Source organism: Salvia miltiorrhiza, chromosome 7 (assembly GCF_028751815.1).
Source record: "Salvia miltiorrhiza cultivar Shanhuang (shh) chromosome 7, IMPLAD_Smil_shh, whole genome shotgun sequence".
Taxonomy (NCBI): domain Eukaryota; kingdom Viridiplantae; phylum Streptophyta; class Magnoliopsida; order Lamiales; family Lamiaceae; genus Salvia; species Salvia miltiorrhiza.
The window spans coordinates 9,264,987-9,283,281 of NC_080393.1; the positions used below are offsets into that span (position 1 = coordinate 9,264,987).

Consider the following 18,295-nt stretch of genomic DNA (forward strand, 5'->3'; position numbering starts at 1 on the left):
TAAACCTAGATCTGCAGAGAGAGAGCCCATTCCGTATCTTGGCAGCCCATTTCCCCCACTGGTGCCTCTGAGGGGTAGGTCGACACCGACGAGAATGGAGAGGTGGCGGACATCATCGTGAGCGCTGAGAGTGCTGAGATTGGCGTAGGAGCCGACGAATTTATAATTCACTTTTATGACACCAATGGCGCCACCGCCACTTCCGCAGACTGAATTTAGAGAGAGAAAATTGAGGAGCGGCGAGAGAAGGAGGAGCAGTAGAGGGCGGAAGTGCGGCTCCATTTTTTGTTTCTTACCTTCTTCAACGGGCAGCCGATGCTGATTGGCTTCGCCGGAGGGAGCAGCAGCGGCGGATTCTGCCAATTGGCTTTGGTAGAGGTGTCGATGGGTGTGAGGCGCCAGATCTAAAAATTAAGAAGAGAGAGAGAGAGAAAGATGAGTGGAGTCCACCTGAATTTTTTTTAAAAAAAAACATTTTTTTTAACGATGTTAGTGTCCGTTAAGTGGCGGACAGTGAAGGGGATTGCTGGGATTTAGCGCTCTCCACACAAACTATTATTCACAATAATTCCACATAAAAAAATTATCACTTGTGACGTGACTCCAAATTGGTCTGTTGTAGTAATTTCGATTTAGGCTTTCCAATAAAAAGGAAGAAAGAAAAAGAAAAGCCCAATTAAGGTTCCTCGCCGCCGTCATCGTCATCACCGGGAAATCTCCCTCCCAGTGAGCTGGTTCTTCTTCTTCTTCTTCTTCGTTAAAACTCAGTTCTTTACTAGCATCTTTTTCTTCCGGAAAAAACCTTCAGCAAAATGTCTGACTGTAATTCTCCTATTAAAATGGTACAAGTAGAAAACAGAGGAAGAGCATTAGTCTCCACCAAGCCGCTCAAGGCCGGAGATATACTCCTCAAAGACTCCCCTATTCTCCTCTACTCCGCCGTCCCCTCCTCCTCCCCCGCCGCCAATTACTGCTCCCACTGTTTCAGAACAATCGCACCCCTCTCTGCAACAACCCTCTCTTGCCCCAATTGCTCCACCGCCTCACCTTTCTGCTCTCCACAATGCCAATCCGCCGCTCTCTCCACTTCCCACACCCCATTCGTTTGCCAAGCCTTACGCCGCCTCGGAGCCGCCGACTCTCCGCTCCTCCACCACGACCACCTCCTGCAAGCTCGGTTCCTCGTCGCCGCGTACAATCTCGCAATTGCGTCGCCTCCCCAATTTCAAACCCTCCTTTCACTTGAAGGCGACGCCTCCGTAGACGATGCATCCAATTTCTTGCATTCCGTGATTTCATCGATTTGCCAGCTGCCGAATGCCGGAGGGGTAGGGTTTTCAGTCGAGCTGACGGCGGCGCTGCTAGCCAAAGACAAACTCAATGCTTTTGGGCTGATGGAGCCATTCGATCAAGATAAAGAAAGGTCGGTTAGGGCGTACGGGATTTACCCAACGGCGTCGTTTTTCAACCACGATTGCCTCCCGAACGCGTGCAGGTTCGATTACGTCGATTCGGCCTCCGACATTAGCAATACTGATATTATAATTAGAGTTATCCATGATCTGCCTGCAGGCAGGGAGATTTGCCTGAGCTATTTCCCTGTCAATTTCAAGTATTCGGAGAGGCAGCAGAGGTTGAAGGAGGGTTATGGCTTCGTATGCGATTGTGATCGCTGCAAAGTGGAGGCGAATTGGTCTGATAATGAGGAAGAAGGGGAGGGTGGAGATGATGATGATGATATGGATGAGGATGGTGATTTGGATTGTGGCATGGATAAAGAAGATGTTGATGGTGATGGTGCTTTCCCTCACGCCTACTTCTTCGTGAGATACATGTGCAGTAGAGACAATTGTGGAGGTACATTGGCCCCTTTACCTCACCAGTCTACAGTCATGGAGTGTAATGTTTGCGGCAGCTTCAGCAAATGTGAAGACTGAAGCATCAGTTTACAATAAGCAATCTCAGTGAGTTTTTTCTTTTTCTCTGTTTGTGAGCTAATAATTTTCGTGTGACTATTTTCGGTTGTTGATGAGTAGAAGACATTCATGGAAGATGATAGTTTTACTAATCTCTATTGCTTATTCAAGTCACAAATTATTCTTGGTATTGCTTCATAGAAGACCTTTGTTAAATGCTGTTCTTGTTTCCAGAATAAGATTCCCGGTCCCATTTTTCTTTAGGATTATATTATATGACAAGATTAGCAATGAACCGTTAATTTCCCCATCGACATTACTTTTCTTGTTAAGGAACTTCTTATATAACTCATGTAGTTTGGTGGGATGTTTGTTCTACATTTGTTATCTCATTTCTAGGAATTCAGAATACAACAACAAAATTTAGAGGCCTTCATAACTTGAAATAATAGTCACAAGATTAAGGAGAAATATAGGCTTGTGCATAAATGTTATTACAAGTAGTGAGTTTGGAAGGATTCTAATGAAATGGATTTTATATTTCTTGAACAAGTATTTTGTCTGTTTGCTGGAGAAGCTTCAGATACATGGCCATGTAACAATTTTTTTATGCTGCAAATCCTTGCATCACATTCCTTGTAGGTTAGAGGCGTAAAACTGGTCGATTCAATTCTCGACACTTGCAAGTATCCAACACGAGATTGTTCCCATCTCACAAATCAAATTTTGTTTACTGGAAAAATCTGTGTAAAACTTGTCAATGTCGACAGTAATACTTCTTTGTCAAGTGTTACTTTTGTATTAAAATTATTATTTACTTTCGTCTTATGAGTTTTAATTGGTGAGACTATTTCATGGAAGCAAGGCAAATTGGGATGCATGAAAACTATGAAGAAAAAATAGGGATGTATATCATTTGTCAAGCTAATAGAAGCAATGTGCTTAGCCAAACCAACGCAGGTTTCTAAAGTAAATTGTGAGATGAGCTTCAAATGCTACTTAATTCTCATGCACTTGTACAACACCTCACCAAATTTCTGAAACATATGCTTCTTCAAGTACATCTTCTCCACCTTCTCTCTGCCTCTCATTCCCATTTCTTGCCTTGCTGATGGATTCTCAAGCAAGAATTCGAGATTTCTTGCGAGAACTTGACAGCCCGGCCGCCCCAAAGGATGGAGCAGCCCCGTTACATTGTGCTCGACAATCTCCCTCGTGCCTCCAGAATCCGTTCCCAGGACCTGCATCAGTGAAGAAAATCACAAAACAAGAGATGATGTTGCATGTTGTTCAAACATCAACATTTGCAATTAAGATGGCTAACGAAAGCAATTAGCTGCATGATTGCTTCATCAAGCGTTTTATATGTATGCATCATATCATATATGGATGAAAGCCAAATTTAAAGCAGTTACATATTTGCTAGTCATAGAAGAGGAAGAATGTCATACAGGAAGTCCGAATGCCATGGCCTCAATCGTTACCCTTCCGAATGTCTCTCCTATTCCCTGCACAGACATAATGAATGGATTCTTGATGGAACGGAACGACATAGGGATTCATATGTAAATATAGCATCTATTTAGATATGTTTTAAAAGCACAAAGAAAGGAGGAGCAAACAGCTATATTTACCTGAGAATTCATTATATAAACATCTGCTGCGGCATAAAGGGAGGCAACACGAGTTGTTGCAGGAGTCCACAGCACAGATTTGGACAAGTTTGAATGTGCTGATAGATACGTAAGAAGTGTTTTTACATAAGCTACTTTATTGCTTTTAGATCCCACCGAACCGATGACTACCTTAAGATTCTGTCCCTTCTTTCCTACGTTTTGGGATAGCATTTTTCTCATCCTAGCATCTCTACCATACCTCAGAGAATCGAGTCTTCCCTCGTTGGTGAAGATACGTGATGACCTTATTCTTTTCTTTGTGGGTGTGTCGCGCTTTGCTACACTGTCCCTTCTCCCATTCTGAAGCAGAGCTCTTGAATAATAATCGTGATCCATCAAGATCGGATCTTTGGGGCCCGAGTTGTTCAGCTGCTGGCCTTGCTCAATCATCAAGCGTGCCGATTCCATAAGCAACAACTGGCCCTTTCCGGGGTTTATACTGCTCAAGGAAACAGCCACCATATCGTCATCAGACAGTCCCATTTCTTGTCTAACAGCGCTTCTCAATGACCGTCTCTTTTCCAGCATGTTCTCCGTGGTGAACGATGGAGTATTTAGGGAGCACGAGATGCCTGCTGCAAAGGCTAGCTCATCATTCACCGAGAGTGGCACCAATGCAGGCTCGTCTTTTAACTTGATGTTTTCTTCCTCACACCAGGCTAACCACTGCTTCGACTGTTGCTCGGAAAGAAAAATCAACTTCTTTACTCGATTGATCACATGCTTCGACCTGTCGAAATACTCTCTTCTATTCTCCATGATCCACCACATAATTTGACTAGAACCAAGTACAGTACGCGATAGGTATTGCTCTGAGACCACATTTGATACAGAGAAGATGTATTAGATATCTACTAATCAATATGTTACACAATTTGAACAAAAGCAAAAAAGAAAAACGAAGAAAGAGCATATATCCACACTAGAGATTTTTCTTCAAAGAGAACTTGGCTATTTTAATACATGGAAGCCGATCAATCATATGTTATTCAGTGATGAAACAAGTAAAAATCAAGTAGAATTAATATATTGAGCCTGAACTTCACATGAGCACCAAACTATCGGCATCTACTTGCAGTATATCAAAAGATATGGCTAAGGCAAGCAAAATTATGGAATGCATCATAAGAAAGATCGAGTATGCTCACCTATCCACGATGAACAGACAGCAGAACCTGCGATTATGATATTTGCTTTCATGGCTGTTTTGAAGCTGAGATCTGACTTGTCCTCGAGCACTTTAATTTTCCTACGGTTAAGTTCCGACATCAAGCCGCCCTTTTTGTTCAGAACTATAACTGATATCGTAGCTCCACAGCTCAGAAATTCCGTTGCCAGCTCCAGCATTGCAAGAGGAGCTCCCGTCATGGACAGCTCGTGGAAGATCAACACAAACTTCCTCGACCAAACAAGACGTGCAAATGCTCCCTTCCGGTCACAGGTGCCTGACCGCTTCTCAGGGCTCCAGTCCAAAATCGAATCCTCCACAGAGCCAAATGGACCGACAAGGAATCCATAAGTTGTATTCTTCTTGGGAATTTCTTCCATTTGTACATCATCAACTTCACTTTCTACATCTTGTGCCACAACCTTCACTTTACCAGAGCTCCTCCTACGGGAACCATGCCCGGATCTCTTACTTCTCTTCTTCGAAGCCTTATTTTTATTCAATGAATTGCCACTTCCACTCTCTGCAAGAACGACATCCACATTCTCCGAACTTGAGTTACTCGTCCCGTTCTTGAACTCAAGTGCTCCAGAATCAACAGCAGCAATCAAGCCCCTCCTGTTACTCCGTTGTGCTGCGGATTTTCCACCTTTTATTTCACCTCCATAGCCACCACTAAAAAGATCCTCCTTATTATCTCCATGCGCCCATCTCGACTGGAAGTAGAATCCAGCATAAGCCCAAAGAGTGATCAAAAGCAGCCAAAGCACAATGCGGTTGCTTCTGAAGCAATACGAAAAAATATAACCACCACTCCTGCCCTCTCTTCTCGGAGTCCGGCCGGAGCTCAGCCTCCTAAAAGAAGGAGAGCCCCTCGGAGTTGACTTTCCCGACGAAGGCGACTTCAAGCCACCACCGCCTGGCCTCAATGGGGACAACCTAACTATGTTCATATCCTCCATTGCAAAATTTCTAATCACTACACTATCACAGTGTTTCTAGATGCTCACACAACAACATTTCATCATAATGAACCCAAGCTGCGCCAACCTCAAATCGTTAATCAGATTCTTGAATCTAAAATTCCAAGAAACAAAGCAATCCAAACCGATAATCTGCAATGCAAAACCAAGATTTCCCAGTAATTACAACACTCTGAGATGAATTTCCCCTGATCCATTTCAGTCAATTTCTCGGCCAAGAAAAACAAACGAGCAGCATTGAGTTCTTGATAATAATAAGTAATAAATAAATAAAAAGCAGAAAAAGGAAAAATTAGAAAAGCGCAAATTCAATTGCTCCAAGAAACCAGAAGAAACTAAAAAGGAAAAAGTAATCCCGAAAACTCACCGAGTTTAACGGAACAGAGATTCCGGTGGGAGCTGACAGCAGCTGAAAATTGATCTTTGAGCAAAGTGGTGAGCAAGTAGTTGGAATTATTTACAGAGGTGAAAGTGAATAATGAGGAAAAGTTTTAGAGCAGAAGAAGATCCGAGTTTTGTTTTCTAGAAACGCGGGGAAACGAGAAGATCTTGAGTGGATTTGGGATGGCACCGACAACTCTAAAGTCGGTGTGCACATCAAGCAAGTGAACTATTTTTACTTGAGTGCGTCAGCTCTCACTGCAGCTGCGGTAAATTCTTTGAGGTAAAAGACGCAGGAGAGAGAGAGCTGCAGACCGCAGTGTGTCAAGAGAGACAGATGTCACGTGACGTGAGTAAAAGAAGTTCGCTTGCACAAACACAAGTTTGGGAGTCTGCTATTTACATGTACATTCACAATTACGCCTTTATTTATTTATTTTTAATAAAAATTTACGCCTTTATTTTCTTTGAGAATAATAAACATAGTATTATTATAAAATTTCAAGTTTTATATGTGTGTTGTGTATGTTTTAAAGTTTGACAGTTTTCAAGTTTTTGTCTTCAAAGTTGGATGATGAGATTGAGATTTACTGACTAGATTATCTATTTCAAAAAAGCGTTCCATCTTCTATAGGGCTGAGCATAGAACCGACCGAACCGAAAAAACCGACCGAACCGATTATTTTCGGTTCGGTTCGGTTTTAGAATTTCTGGTTGTCGGTTCGGTTCGGTTTTTATACTTAAAAATCGATGGGTATCGGTTCGGTTGTCGGTTTTTTAGTTTTGGTTCGGTTATGAACCGAACCGAACCGATACTTAATATATATATTATTTATTATATATTTTATATTAATAAAACTAAAACCCTAATCTATTTCTCATTCCCCCCCCCCCAAACTGGTGCCTGCGCGGCAAGCCCTTCTCCATTTCAATTTGATGAAACCTCTCAGTCCTACCCATGCGGCCGCCGCCTCCATTCTCCACACCGCTTCTCTGACCGACGACCTCTCCCACCGCCTCCATTCTCCGCGCCACTTCTCCTCCAGGGCGAGCCGCGAGCAGACCAGCACGGGCTGCACGGCAGCCGCTTCTCCTCCGCCGGACCGCGCCGGTGACTCTCTGAACGCCCCCACCTCGGTGTTTCCTCCGCTATTCCGCCACCTCTGACGACGAAGCACGAGCAGAGCGGCGCCGCCCGACTTTTCCTCCGCGGTTCCGCCGCTTCTCCTCCAGCACGAGCCACGTGCAGACCCCGCTGCCCGCGTCTCCTCCAGCACGAGCCACGAGCAGACCGGCTTCTCCTCCGCCGACCGCCGCTGAAGCAGACCTCCTCCCCCCGCTTCTCATACGCCACCATTCTTCCCTCATCCGAACGGTTCGGTTCGGTTTTGAACCGAAACCGATCGATTTTCAACGGTTCGGTTTTGGTCGGTTTTCGTCCTTCAATCGGTTTGGTTCGGTTCCCATTTTTCCAGGGTCGGTTCGGTTTCAGTTTTTTCAAAATGCATCGGTTCGGTTCGGTTTTGAACCGATGCTCACCCCTAATCTTCTATTCTAATTATTGGATTGTTAGGGCATTTAGAGATTGAATCTCGAGTCTCGACCAATTCATTTATGTAATAGTAGGAAATATAACATTAAATTACAAGATTCGATCGTGGTTTAATAACAATTTTATTAACATTTCGTTGTTATTTAATTTATTGTTTCATTTAATCAGCAAGACTTATTCAGTTTATTTAGTAAAGAATTGGACAGTGGTTTTGAGTGTAGGGTAATTGTCAATTAAGTAAATTTAATCTAGCAAGAGGGATTTTTAGGGTAAAATGATTTAAAAAAATCTATTATAAAACACAACATTAAAAAATGGTTGCATTGGCCAATTAGGCTTAGCTCAAGTGATCAAGCTGAGACACGAAAAGACTTTTTTTTATGAGAGGTCTTGAATTCAATTTAACCTATGTATTGTGTAGTTTTTTCATATTTGTGTGGGTAGTTGTCCTGCCTGCGTGCGATTATTTTTTCATTTTTGTATGGTGTAGAGGTCTCATCTGCATGCGGATAGCTTATTTGATTATTGAGAAATTCAAATTAGAGATAAAGCAATCTATAAGTAATGTTGTTATTATCATAAAGGGAAAATGGTGGAAACGGTTGAAGCTTACTAAATCTAATTTACACAACCATTTTGGAAAGGAAACCCAATTACTACTAACTCATCGTTTAATAGTTCTATTAAATAAATTATCAACATATATTAATGTTGCATTGCCGATGCATATTGATCTTCAGCTTTCATCTTGTCCAACGCAGCAATTAAATCCATCATGTGCTTGTCAAACGCGTCTTCGTATATATCTTCCGTCAATATTTTCTTGAGATTTTGATAATCTGCATGTGGGTACTGGGTAGTGCTTGATCTTAATAAACACCTATTTACTTTTAAAAATTATTTTATTTAGCTAATGAGAAACATCCCACTTTCAACTGCAAAACTCTGCCAACTAATTATCTTTTTTGATAAACTAACCTAAAAAAGCGTCGATAAAATAGAATACCTAACCTCCAGTAATGAAATTGCCACAAGGTTATTCATTATAGGGGATTTCTACCAATGTTTTATATTGTAAATATGTAGTTGATATACTTTTGAGAATAAGATACAGACGTACAATTTCTGAAATCACATATAACGAGTAAAACATAGATAATGAGGATGGAAACAAAACAAATCTCAAATATTCACGTTTCATTCTGATAATCTCGATAACAGCAAGAAATATATAATCTTCTTCAGTTAATTTCTGATAGCAAAGTAACATCATGATGAAAAGTTTAAAGAATCCAATACCAGGACAGCAGTTTATTCTCAACCCAAGTATATATATATTAACACAAAGACGAACAGAGGTTAATAGGTGAAGAATAAAAACTTTTGAGTTCAACTCAAACCGAAATACCAGAAACTGCAAGACGACGAAACCTTCAATCCGATAGATAATGACATCCACATAAAATAACAGGCGAAATGAAGTTTGATAAAGCAAGCAGCAGCTGCACAACAATAATTGTTATTCTTTTTTCTTTTTCTTTTTTCTGAAAGCTCCATAACAATCTTCTTGCATGGTTCAGGTAAAGACTAATGCACAATAACCTGCATCAGATGGTTAAAGTCATTTTTACTTGTCTACATTGCATTAGAATACCAAGATTTCATCTTCCATTATTGGGGTGCACTTACAGCATAAAAGAACAAGGAACTGCCACCTGTCAAGCTGCAGTGTTCTTCCTCAAATTAAGCCAGCATGATCAGGCGTTTTCAAGTACCTAGATGAAACTAGATGAGTTATCAAACTGTCCCGGTTAAACTAGTCAGTAGAATAATCATTCTTTCTATTTTCAGATAATGCTCCATTCCATTGTACTTCTTTTACCCTAGTGGCCAGGACGGCTTAATGGGCAAACAAGATCACAACCCCCGCTAACGCATAAAGAAAATTATGGCATCATAACTTCCTTGGATATATGATGGCAGAAACACCTCTTCTTCTATTAACATTCAACATTTTAGTGATTATTTGAATCTTACTCTGTCCACCCCAATCCCCGCCATTCAACCACAAAGTAAATATATATATATATATATATTGGTAAAATAAGAAAATAGAGCATATTAATTACCAAGAAAAAGTTATAAAGTAAAGTCAATACCTAAAATATCTGAGAAAATGCAGTAGCCCAAAGTACTCCAGATCAACGACTGGAGAACACAATGGGCCTTTGAAGAAGGCCTGCACCAAAAGCACACCCAAAAACTCTGCTACACCCAACAGATGGAAGGACTCTAAAGATTTTTGATTATATGCTTATTCCAAGGCAACCAAGCCATCCAGTTACTTCACTGGTCAAATTTCATCTCTGTATATCTGCATACCAATGCACATCAGGTAAGAAGAGAGAACATTATTTGAAAAACTACAGACCGCATCAACAAACCACACTTGCCTGCGAGGGTTCTTTTGCCTCTGCCCAAAATCATCGTTTGCAAGCTCTATACAGGGAACAAATAATTAGGTTCGTGTAAGGCATTTACATGGAAGTGTAATTAGTTTGAGGAACCAAAAGTTGGTTGTAACAACTTACCAGGCCTCTGTGAAGGTTTCCAATCATTACCTACTTTTGTTGCATTGTTATTCTCTTTGCTGCAACAAAAATATGAAGTTTATATGTAAGCTGTCACATACCGTGGATTTCAACTTCATAACAGCAGAAATTTTTGACAAGGCAATTGAACAGGAGAATACGTGAGACTGGCGGTTCCAACAAGGTAATTCATGCAAAAACAAAGTCACAGGATTTTACAGCACTATCTTCTCTACCTTGAAGCAGCTGTTGTAGAAGACGCCTGTCCAGAAGGCCGAGCATTATATGAACCATCAACAGTTATATATGGTGGACAATATGTTGCACCCAAGGCTCCAGCAGCACCCAGTGCCCCAGCTGCACCCGCTAAGACAGGAAGCCTGAATTGTTTTACAACTAAGTTAGGGATGAAAACCATTAATCAGAAATAGGACATCTAGTTGCTAGAGTAGTAAGAGGATCTCTCACGTATACTGAAGGATAAACAAGAGATTCCTCTATGTCAACCGAAAATCCAGTTTGAGATAGAATCATAGAGTCAACAGAGAACATATACTTTGTGTTTAGAAGACTGGATGGTGCTAGAGGTATTACCAAGTCATTTCGGAACTCCCTAAACCAAGTTGTGGTTGAGCAACATATCCAGGAAAAGCCATGCCAACGGCAGGAACACCCATTCCCCCAGGGTGCTGGCCTCCAAATTGCATGACTGTAAAATTCCACCAAAGAGCAAGTGTTAAATGAAGTTAAAAATAATGATAATCAGGAAATAATATAGATAGCAATAGAATGGTCAAGTAGAACAAATTAATGCCGTTTCAAGGAAGTCAGATCAAAACCCATTCTAAGGAACTTAACAAAGAAAAAAGAAACCTTGCACTAATTGAATATATTTCCTTATCTTTTCATAGACGGGCATAATACCTGGTAAGAAAGCTGGGAAGTTTTGATCACCGGGGCCACTGCCCATATTGCCAGAGGATCCCATGACCTGAGCTCCACCATATAGGAACGAGCCCTTTGCGCTGCCTGGTGCATTCCCTTTTCCTTTAGCAACCAATGCTGTCTTAGCCTGATTCAATTCTGATGCAGATTCCACCTCCCCAGATTCAGATGTATTTACAGCACCAGCAGCTTTAGGTGGAGAGAAAGCTTGCGAACCACTGGGCACACGTTGTGTGAACTGCTGAACAGAACCTTGCAAAGAAGACTGAGCACGACTTTGACCAGGATTCCTCTGAACATTTTGTATCTGGTTTGACGGAGGAACCCTGTTGAGTTGGTTATTAGAGACAGCTGGTTGGTAAGCCATCTGTGTGAAGGAAGCTGGTCCTCTTCCTTGGCCCCTCAACTGAGGCTGACCTGGGTTGAAAGATGAAGATCCAGGTAGTGGCATTTGCGTTGTATTTGAAGACTTCCCGGCCACTGAAGAAGATGAATCACCAATGGAGAGATTGTCCAGACCAATGGAATCCACTATATTTTTTCCTCGCATTGTAGCAGTAGATTGTGACATAGTAAAATTCTCACCCACCACTGATTGTTGGCCGTTTCGATTAATTGTGCCAGCTTGGACATCCCTCTTAGGGGCTGCAGTGTTATCTTTTGTGGAAGAACCAGTGGGATAAAATGGAGGAGAAGCAATGTTCAAATTGGAGGCTACTTGTTTTCTGGGAACTACATCAGGTTTTGCATTAGATACAGGCTCGCTACTTCTTCGAGAACTGACATGGGAATGCTTTTCAACCGACTTTGCAAGGCTACAAATGAAAATATAGCAAACGTTAACTAAAATAACATCAAAAGAAAAAGGGGGAAGGGGGGAGAAGAGACTTATACTCACTATTTGTTCTGTGTAGCTGGAGCGTCATTGTTGTTCTTAAAGGTCGGTTGATATCTTCGAGGTCCTCGTCCCCTAACTCCCTTGGGAGCGCTGCCCTGATTGTTATTATTCTGTGTGCCGTTATTGGTGTATTCTTTGGGTTTGTTCACTTGTACAAATCCAGGGTCTGAGGCTCTATTTCTATTGCGACCCCTATAGCGTCCCCTAGCACCCCTTCTACCCTGCAAATCAATTCATATGAGGAATGCACTACAAAATTTTCCTACAGACAAATATAGTATAAGTAGACATATTCACCTCTTCATGGTGCCTTTCCTGCATAGTCAGCTCCTCAAACTTATCATGCCCCCATTTTCTGTCATCTTTAGACTCCCACAATTTTCTTCCTCCAAGGGTTCGCCTAATAACAACCAAAGCTACATTAGTAAGTGCTGTGTTTCTGAAAATACTTGAAAGGATCGAGCAATGGCCCACGAGTTCTATGGGCAAATAAATTATCTGAACACCAGCATTAAACAACAGTGGAGCCAGGTAATCATAAGGATCAGGAAAATGACAGTAGAAATAATTATTACAGTTTGCATTTGAAGACTAAGCTTACCTTGCAAATGTTACTTCTTAAGCTTGAAACAAAATGTAGAAACTAGACAACGCATAGGCACATTAAGCAAAGAAGAAATCTACTAAGATAATAAAAAACATGATAGGTTTTAAGTAGTGAAAAACATGAGTTCTTCCGTTACGAAATTTGAACTATATCTCCACTTTCTAATTAGACCTAATGTAAAAATTGAAGTCTTTCAAATTGCAGGCAAAGAGGTAATATTGCAACAATTGTTTTGGGCCTTGATGGAACCAATCCTTTCCTCAGATGAACTACTATTAGAGGAACATATCTTAATCCTAAATAACCTAATAACAATTTTATCACCTAATCCAGATCCTTCCTTCTCAAAAGCAGGTTCCAGAGGATGCATACTAATGTACTTCTTCAATAGCAAAAAAAAAATAACCAAAAAAACATAATATAGTAACAAAGCCAAGTGTGTTTCCAAACAAGGTTTATAAGTTACTAGACTGCTTAGCAGTTAGGAGAGAATAAACTTAATGAACTTTCTAAACAATCAGAAGCACCTGCTCAGAAGAATATACTTGATCAATAATTGCCCATGTTAGTCCATTTTTTCTCTCTTCATCTTTGTATTCTTTTTCTTTTGTGATAATAGTCGAATATCTGGTCCCACTAACATTCCTCACATAATAATCAATCATAAAAATTTCTAACGCAACCCACTCTCAGTTCAAGCCAGTTACAGATCCACTCTGTGAGACCCTGAAATTCATGATATCAACAAGACCGCTGATTAAGTAACATTTCTATAAGAAATCCTCCCATTCTATTTCTTCCATGCTTTCTTCTCATTATAAGAAACTAATATCCATTCTCCTCAAAATATATTCTCACCAATAAATCATCTCATGAAAGTGAAAGCATGATTAAAATCAAAGCAAAAGATGTTAACAAGTCATGGAAGCACCCAATAAGCTCTCTCCACCAAAAAGTTTTCAAATCAAAATTACCAAATGCAATCTAAAAAACGATCAAAAAAGCTCATATTTCAACATGTAAACATCCTAACTACTGGAACCAGTCCACTGAGATAGGCATCAATAAAACATTCCAATACCTATGTCGCCCGCCAGCATTGTCTCGAAATCTGTCATCGTGCATGTAAAATGCCCCCGCAGTAGGCACAGAGAAGGGCTCTATTTCCTTCCTCTCTTCCTCATGCTCCCCATCAGCAACATTCTTATCCCCGTCAATGTTTTCACCTGCATCGTCATTGCCTCCCTGCTTCTCCTCCTCCGATACCTTCCCCTCAAAGGTTCCTTCCTTCTCACTCTCCTCCCTTTCCACCGCCACCACCTCCACACCATCTTTACCTCTCCCACCACCGCCTTCTCCATACTCAACAGTTACCTCCTCTATCTGCTCCTCCACATACTCCTCATCCAAATCATAATCTTCCTCTTCTTCGTCCAACTCCTCCTCATACTCCGCCGCCGCACCTTCAGATTCCCCATCCGACTCAATTCTCCGCGGAGGTTTCCCCCTGGGGTTTCCCCCTTGCTCCGCCTCTTCTTCATCGTCGCTCGCCTCCCTCCTCCGCATCTTCAACGACAACTTCGCCTCCTCCGGATCGCTCTCGTACTCAATCTCCTCCGCCGCCATCACCAGTAACAGAAAGAGTTCAACTTCAACACAGAAAAGGAACCGCGATTCAGAGCTGCAGTTACTACAAAACTTAGGGTTTGAAAGTGGTCGGAAATTAGAAAAACCCTGGATTCCACAATTAATTCGTCTAGAATTTATAGGGATTTTGGATTTAAAACCTTGAAGGAGAGTCAAATTTCACCAATCAATGATTTATTTAAAGAGAGAGAAAGAGGCATTGACGGATGAGTTGAAGTTCTTTACTCCAAATTGAAAGCAACCAAATCAAAAACCTAATAGACATGGAATTATCTCGCCTTCCGGGGTGTTTTCGGTAAATTACTCTTGCTTTGGATTGATCCGAACCCCGGATTCCGGATACAAGATCGGCCCAGCTTGACCCACGTTTCCAATGGGCTTCAAATCTCTCCCCCTATATACGCTACATCTCTAGAAATTCCAAAATAGTTTGGGCTGAAAAAGGATTCATGAATAGGCAATTTCTATCCAACACCCTTTTCTTCTTAAGTACTACGTCATTCTGTGCGATGCACGGCGAACTCGAAATTAAATGATAAATTTAAATAAATAAATATAAATATTAAATAAAAATAAAATATAATAAATGTAAAATATGGTTTAAAAATAAGCACTAATTACTCAATAAAATCTCGAATTTAAAAACATAATTTTCAATTATGTATAAAGTGTAATACTAATAATTATAGTTATTAAAATTATTTGATAATAAAACTTAATATTACACATTATTATTATTATTATAGAGTATTTCACATAATAATAAATAAATATTTTCATATACAAACATAAATAAAAAGTACTAAAATTTTAACAAAGAGAAAGAAAATAAAATATTTTAAAATTTTAATAACCTATTCGTTTTAAATTCATTTTTGATAATTTTCATATTAAAGATCTTCTGGCGAACTTAAACTTAAGATGCACATTGAATATTTTTTCATAAATTAAATTTGACGATGTTTAGAAAAGAATTGAAATTATAAATAAAAAGGAAAAAAAATAATAAAAGAATTGATGGAAGAAGAGAGAGAAAAAATGAAGGGAAAAGATGGAGGGAAATATACTCACTTTTGCCCAAAATAATTTCATATCTTTCATTTTTTTTATCGTCCCCCGAAATAATTTTTTATTCATTTTGGTTTTTTTATAACTTCCAATATATTCAACAACTTTGTCTTAAAACCCATATGACCCTTCTTCAAAGAAATTATTTGGGGGACGGATGGAGTGCCATTTTTATTCTCTCCAACTTTTTATCCATATAACCCCCAATTTTAAAATCTGAACACAATAAATAAATCCGAAGGTATAGTCCCCACTCATCTTCCTCGCATTAAATAATAATAATAATAATAATAATAATAATAATAATAATAATAATAATGATAATAAAATACAAAGTATTTTTTTGTTTATATCATCATCTTTTAATTTGATCAAAATAAATACATCAATTTATAATTTATTCACAATTGTCCCCACGAATTGCAAGTTCGCCCAAATCAAATTTGATGTGACAATCAGAATTGCCGACGTGGCAATCGAAATTGCCAAAGTACACATAGGAGTGGTAAAATGGTTCCGGTTAACCGGTTTTAACTGTAACTGAACTGGAAAAAACGGCTTTCGGTTAACCGATAATTGATTTTTACCGGTTCGGTTCGGTTATCGGTTAGTATGTTCATCACTAATCGGTTAATCGATTTAACCGGTCGGTTAATCGGTTTATTTTATATTAAATTAATTAATTTATATTTTAATATTTTAATTTAAATAATACATTAATATTTCAAGTATTTATAAATTTTTTTCGTTCTAAATTATCACAAGTTATAAATTGGTGCAGTGGATAAGACCTTATTCTTTCTTTCAAAGCTCAAGAGTTCAAATCTTATTGCACACATTCTACAAATTTGAATTTTTTTTAAATAAAAACCGGTTAATTCGGTTAACCGAAAAATTGAGAAATCGTGGATTAATCGGTTTGACCAATTAACCGGTCTGATTAATCGGTTAATCGGTTCGGTTACCGGTTAGGGAAATGACCCTTAACCGATTTCGATTAACCAGTAAACTGGTTCGGTTTCGGTTTACCAGCCCTAGGTACACACACGTCAGACTCTCCTCCTCCCCCACCCCCGCATACTCTTCATCTTCCCTACTGTCACAGGGTTTTCCTTCAACTCTGAATTTTTCGCCCCGTGCAGCGCCGAATTCCCACAATCTGACCAGCTTCTTCCCTCACCAACACTCTTTTGACACTTAGAATGTATGAGGCTCTCGAATGTAATGTGCACGAATCAAAGTTCACACGCAGCGGACATCTACATGAACAACCTTAAGCAACACACAACGATTTACGGGAACACCACGCCCCAACCTTTAATTTTATTCCCACAATAAAATTACAAGGACCTATCTCTATGCTCAAGGCTCGCGCACACACTCTACACTCTGCACGTTTACAGCCAATTACAATATATAGGTAAAAACCATCTACACGGCTGAGACTAACTGCTGGGCAGTTTTTCGCCCCACTAACTCAAAACTGCCCATCGTGGGTTGTGGCAGTTGGTGCCCAGCAACTGCTTCACTCTGCTCCCACTGATCCAACCATCGACATCTCCAGAGCTCATCTCCAAAGCTGGTCTGCTTTGACCTCCCCTTGCTGGTCTGCTCTGACCTCCCCGCGCTGGTTTGCTCTGACCTCACAGAGCTGGTTTGCTCTGACCTCCCCGCGTTGGTCTACTCTGACCTCGCAGAGCTGATCTGCTCTGCCTCCAATGCCACTCAACATCGGCCATTCGTGTCTCGCCCGGTACTCACCCGCACAATGTGTTACTTCGCATCAACACTTGTCTCCGTTGCCCCATTTCTTGACAACCTTGCGCCAATCTGCCAAGGCACGTCGCACGGACTCGACGTGTCTCGGACCACGCTTCTCAAGGGTCTAACACCTACCATTGCCGCCATTTCTCCAGCCCGGTAGCTTCGCCTATCGCCTCTCCGTCAACCCTATCACTCACGCCGCATGCTGCTACTGTCGACGACACCAGCGGCGTTGCCGTCTTCCTCTTCAATTTCAGCGAAATCTGTCGTCTTCTCCTTCCTCCCCTGCTTCAACCAACAGCAGTCGCCGCCTAAGCAGCACTGTCGATCCCTCTTGCCATGGCTCGACAACAGCCGCACCAACAACTCACAACCACACGAAACCAATCCTGCAAATTCATTCTACGGGCCATGCGATACACAACAAGAACAAAACTTAAAAAGATTGAAGATTTAATAAATTTTAAGGTTTTTTTCTTCTCTATGTTTTCTTCTTTATTTAATTGTTTTCAGTTATCATTCTTTTGATATGGTGAAGAGACAAAAATGAAGCATCAACCAAAAATTCATTGTCCCAAACTACCGTTCTTCTGTAATATTAGGGTCACCCGCACGAGCAGTCCCTCCGGTGATCTCCTCGTCCACCTCCTCTGGTTCTTCGGCGAAGTCCAAAACCAGATCAATCGCCAAGTTATGCAGTAGATGAAACGACTTTTGGATAGATTTAGGGTTTTTAATTTGAGTTTTATTTTTAATTAAATACAATCTATTTTTAATTCTTAATGAAACGTCGTCGTTTCATCTATGACATATCAGTTTCGATTTCGCCACGTAAGTGACACATCAGTTTCGATTTCGCCGGAGGCTCTAACTATGGGACAATTTTGAATAAATTATAAATTGAAGTATTTATTGATCAAATTAAAGAGTAATGATATAAACTAGAAAAAAAAAACCTTGTGTATTTTGTTACTATTACCCCTAATAATCATAATAAAGTTATCTTACTCACCATAAAACAAAAACGGAACGCAAAGAGTTTCATAAATGGAGGAGCTTGTTTCTAGTTTGTTATAGCTCGAAGCTTGTGATTTGGAAG

At 40.3% G+C, this 18,295-nt stretch overlaps 3 protein-coding genes across 5 annotated transcripts; 1 reads left to right on the top strand and 2 right to left on the bottom strand.

The window, feature by feature from the left end:
• Positions 1 to 566: 566 nt before the first annotated feature.
• On the top strand, positions 567 to 2,737 carry LOC130992389 (histone-lysine N-methyltransferase ASHR2). The gene is made up of 2 exons (XM_057917000.1): positions 567 to 1,964; positions 2,559 to 2,737. Exon 1 carries the CDS (start codon positions 813 to 815, stop codon positions 1,935 to 1,937), a length of 1,125 nt encoding a protein of 374 aa, XP_057772983.1. The 5' UTR covers positions 567 to 812; the 3' UTR covers positions 1,938 to 1,964; positions 2,559 to 2,737.
• Positions 2,738 to 2,805: 68 nt separating this feature from the next.
• Positions 2,806 to 6,515, bottom strand: LOC130992388 (uncharacterized). Of its 2 annotated transcripts, none has more exons than XM_057916998.1 (5): positions 6,111 to 6,515; positions 4,741 to 5,875; positions 3,551 to 4,404; positions 3,368 to 3,424; positions 2,806 to 3,157 (listed from the first exon to the last, which is right to left on the bottom strand). In XM_057916998.1, the coding sequence occupies exons 2-5, from the start codon at positions 5,720 to 5,722 to the stop codon at positions 2,912 to 2,914; spliced, it is 2,139 nt and encodes a 712-aa protein (XP_057772981.1). In that variant the 5' UTR covers positions 5,723 to 5,875; positions 6,111 to 6,515; the 3' UTR covers positions 2,806 to 2,911. The 2 variants fall into 2 exon arrangements, with proteins under 2 accessions (XP_057772981.1, XP_057772982.1); XM_057916999.1 differs by having other exon boundaries at positions 4,741 to 5,987; positions 6,111 to 6,465.
• Positions 6,516 to 8,854: 2,339 nt separating this feature from the next.
• Positions 8,855 to 14,602, bottom strand: LOC130992390 (protein MLN51 homolog). 2 transcript variants are annotated; one of them, XR_009091282.1, is made up of 11 exons: positions 13,799 to 14,602; positions 12,408 to 12,510; positions 12,111 to 12,331; positions 11,192 to 12,027; positions 10,862 to 10,976; positions 10,504 to 10,647; positions 10,268 to 10,326; positions 10,130 to 10,175; positions 9,836 to 10,050; positions 9,366 to 9,451; positions 8,855 to 9,278 (listed from the first exon to the last, which is right to left on the bottom strand). XR_009091282.1 is itself a non-coding variant. In XM_057917001.1 (9 exons), exons 1-9 carry the CDS (start codon positions 14,341 to 14,343, stop codon positions 10,023 to 10,025), a joined length of 2,097 nt encoding a protein of 698 aa, XP_057772984.1. In that variant the 5' UTR covers positions 14,344 to 14,602; the 3' UTR covers positions 9,772 to 10,022. The 2 variants fall into 2 exon arrangements, 1 of the variants encoding a protein (XP_057772984.1); XM_057917001.1 differs by lacking the exons at positions 8,855 to 9,278; positions 9,366 to 9,451 and having other exon boundaries at positions 9,772 to 10,050.
• Between the last annotated feature and the right edge of the window lie 3,693 nt (positions 14,603 to 18,295).

Bases quoted from the DNA above. Each gene is read 5' to 3' on its own strand.
- LOC130992389 (XM_057917000.1), top strand. From the start codon at position 813: ATGTCTGACTGTAATTCTCCTATTAAAATGGTACAAGTAGAAAACAGA.
- LOC130992388 (XM_057916998.1), bottom strand. From the start codon at position 5,722: ATGGAGGATATGAACATAGTTAGGTTGTCCCCATTGAGGCCAGGCGGT. The intron at 3,425-3,550 runs GTAAATATAGCT...ATGTCTGTGCAG, and splicing joins TTTATATAATGAATTCTCAG to GGAATAGGAGAGACATTCGG. The intron at 3,158-3,367 runs GTATGACATTCT...TCACTGATGCAG, and splicing joins CCATGGCATTCGGACTTCCT to GTCCTGGGAACGGATTCTGG.
- LOC130992390 (XM_057917001.1), bottom strand. From the start codon at position 14,343: ATGGCGGCGGAGGAGATTGAGTACGAGAGCGATCCGGAGGAGGCGAAG. The intron at 10,977-11,191 runs GTATTATGCCCG...GGAATTTTACAG, and splicing joins CTTCCCAGCTTTCTTACCAG to TCATGCAATTTGGAGGCCAG. The intron at 10,327-10,503 runs GTAGAGAAGATA...TTTTTGTTGCAG, and splicing joins TCTACAACAGCTGCTTCAAG to CAAAGAGAATAACAATGCAA.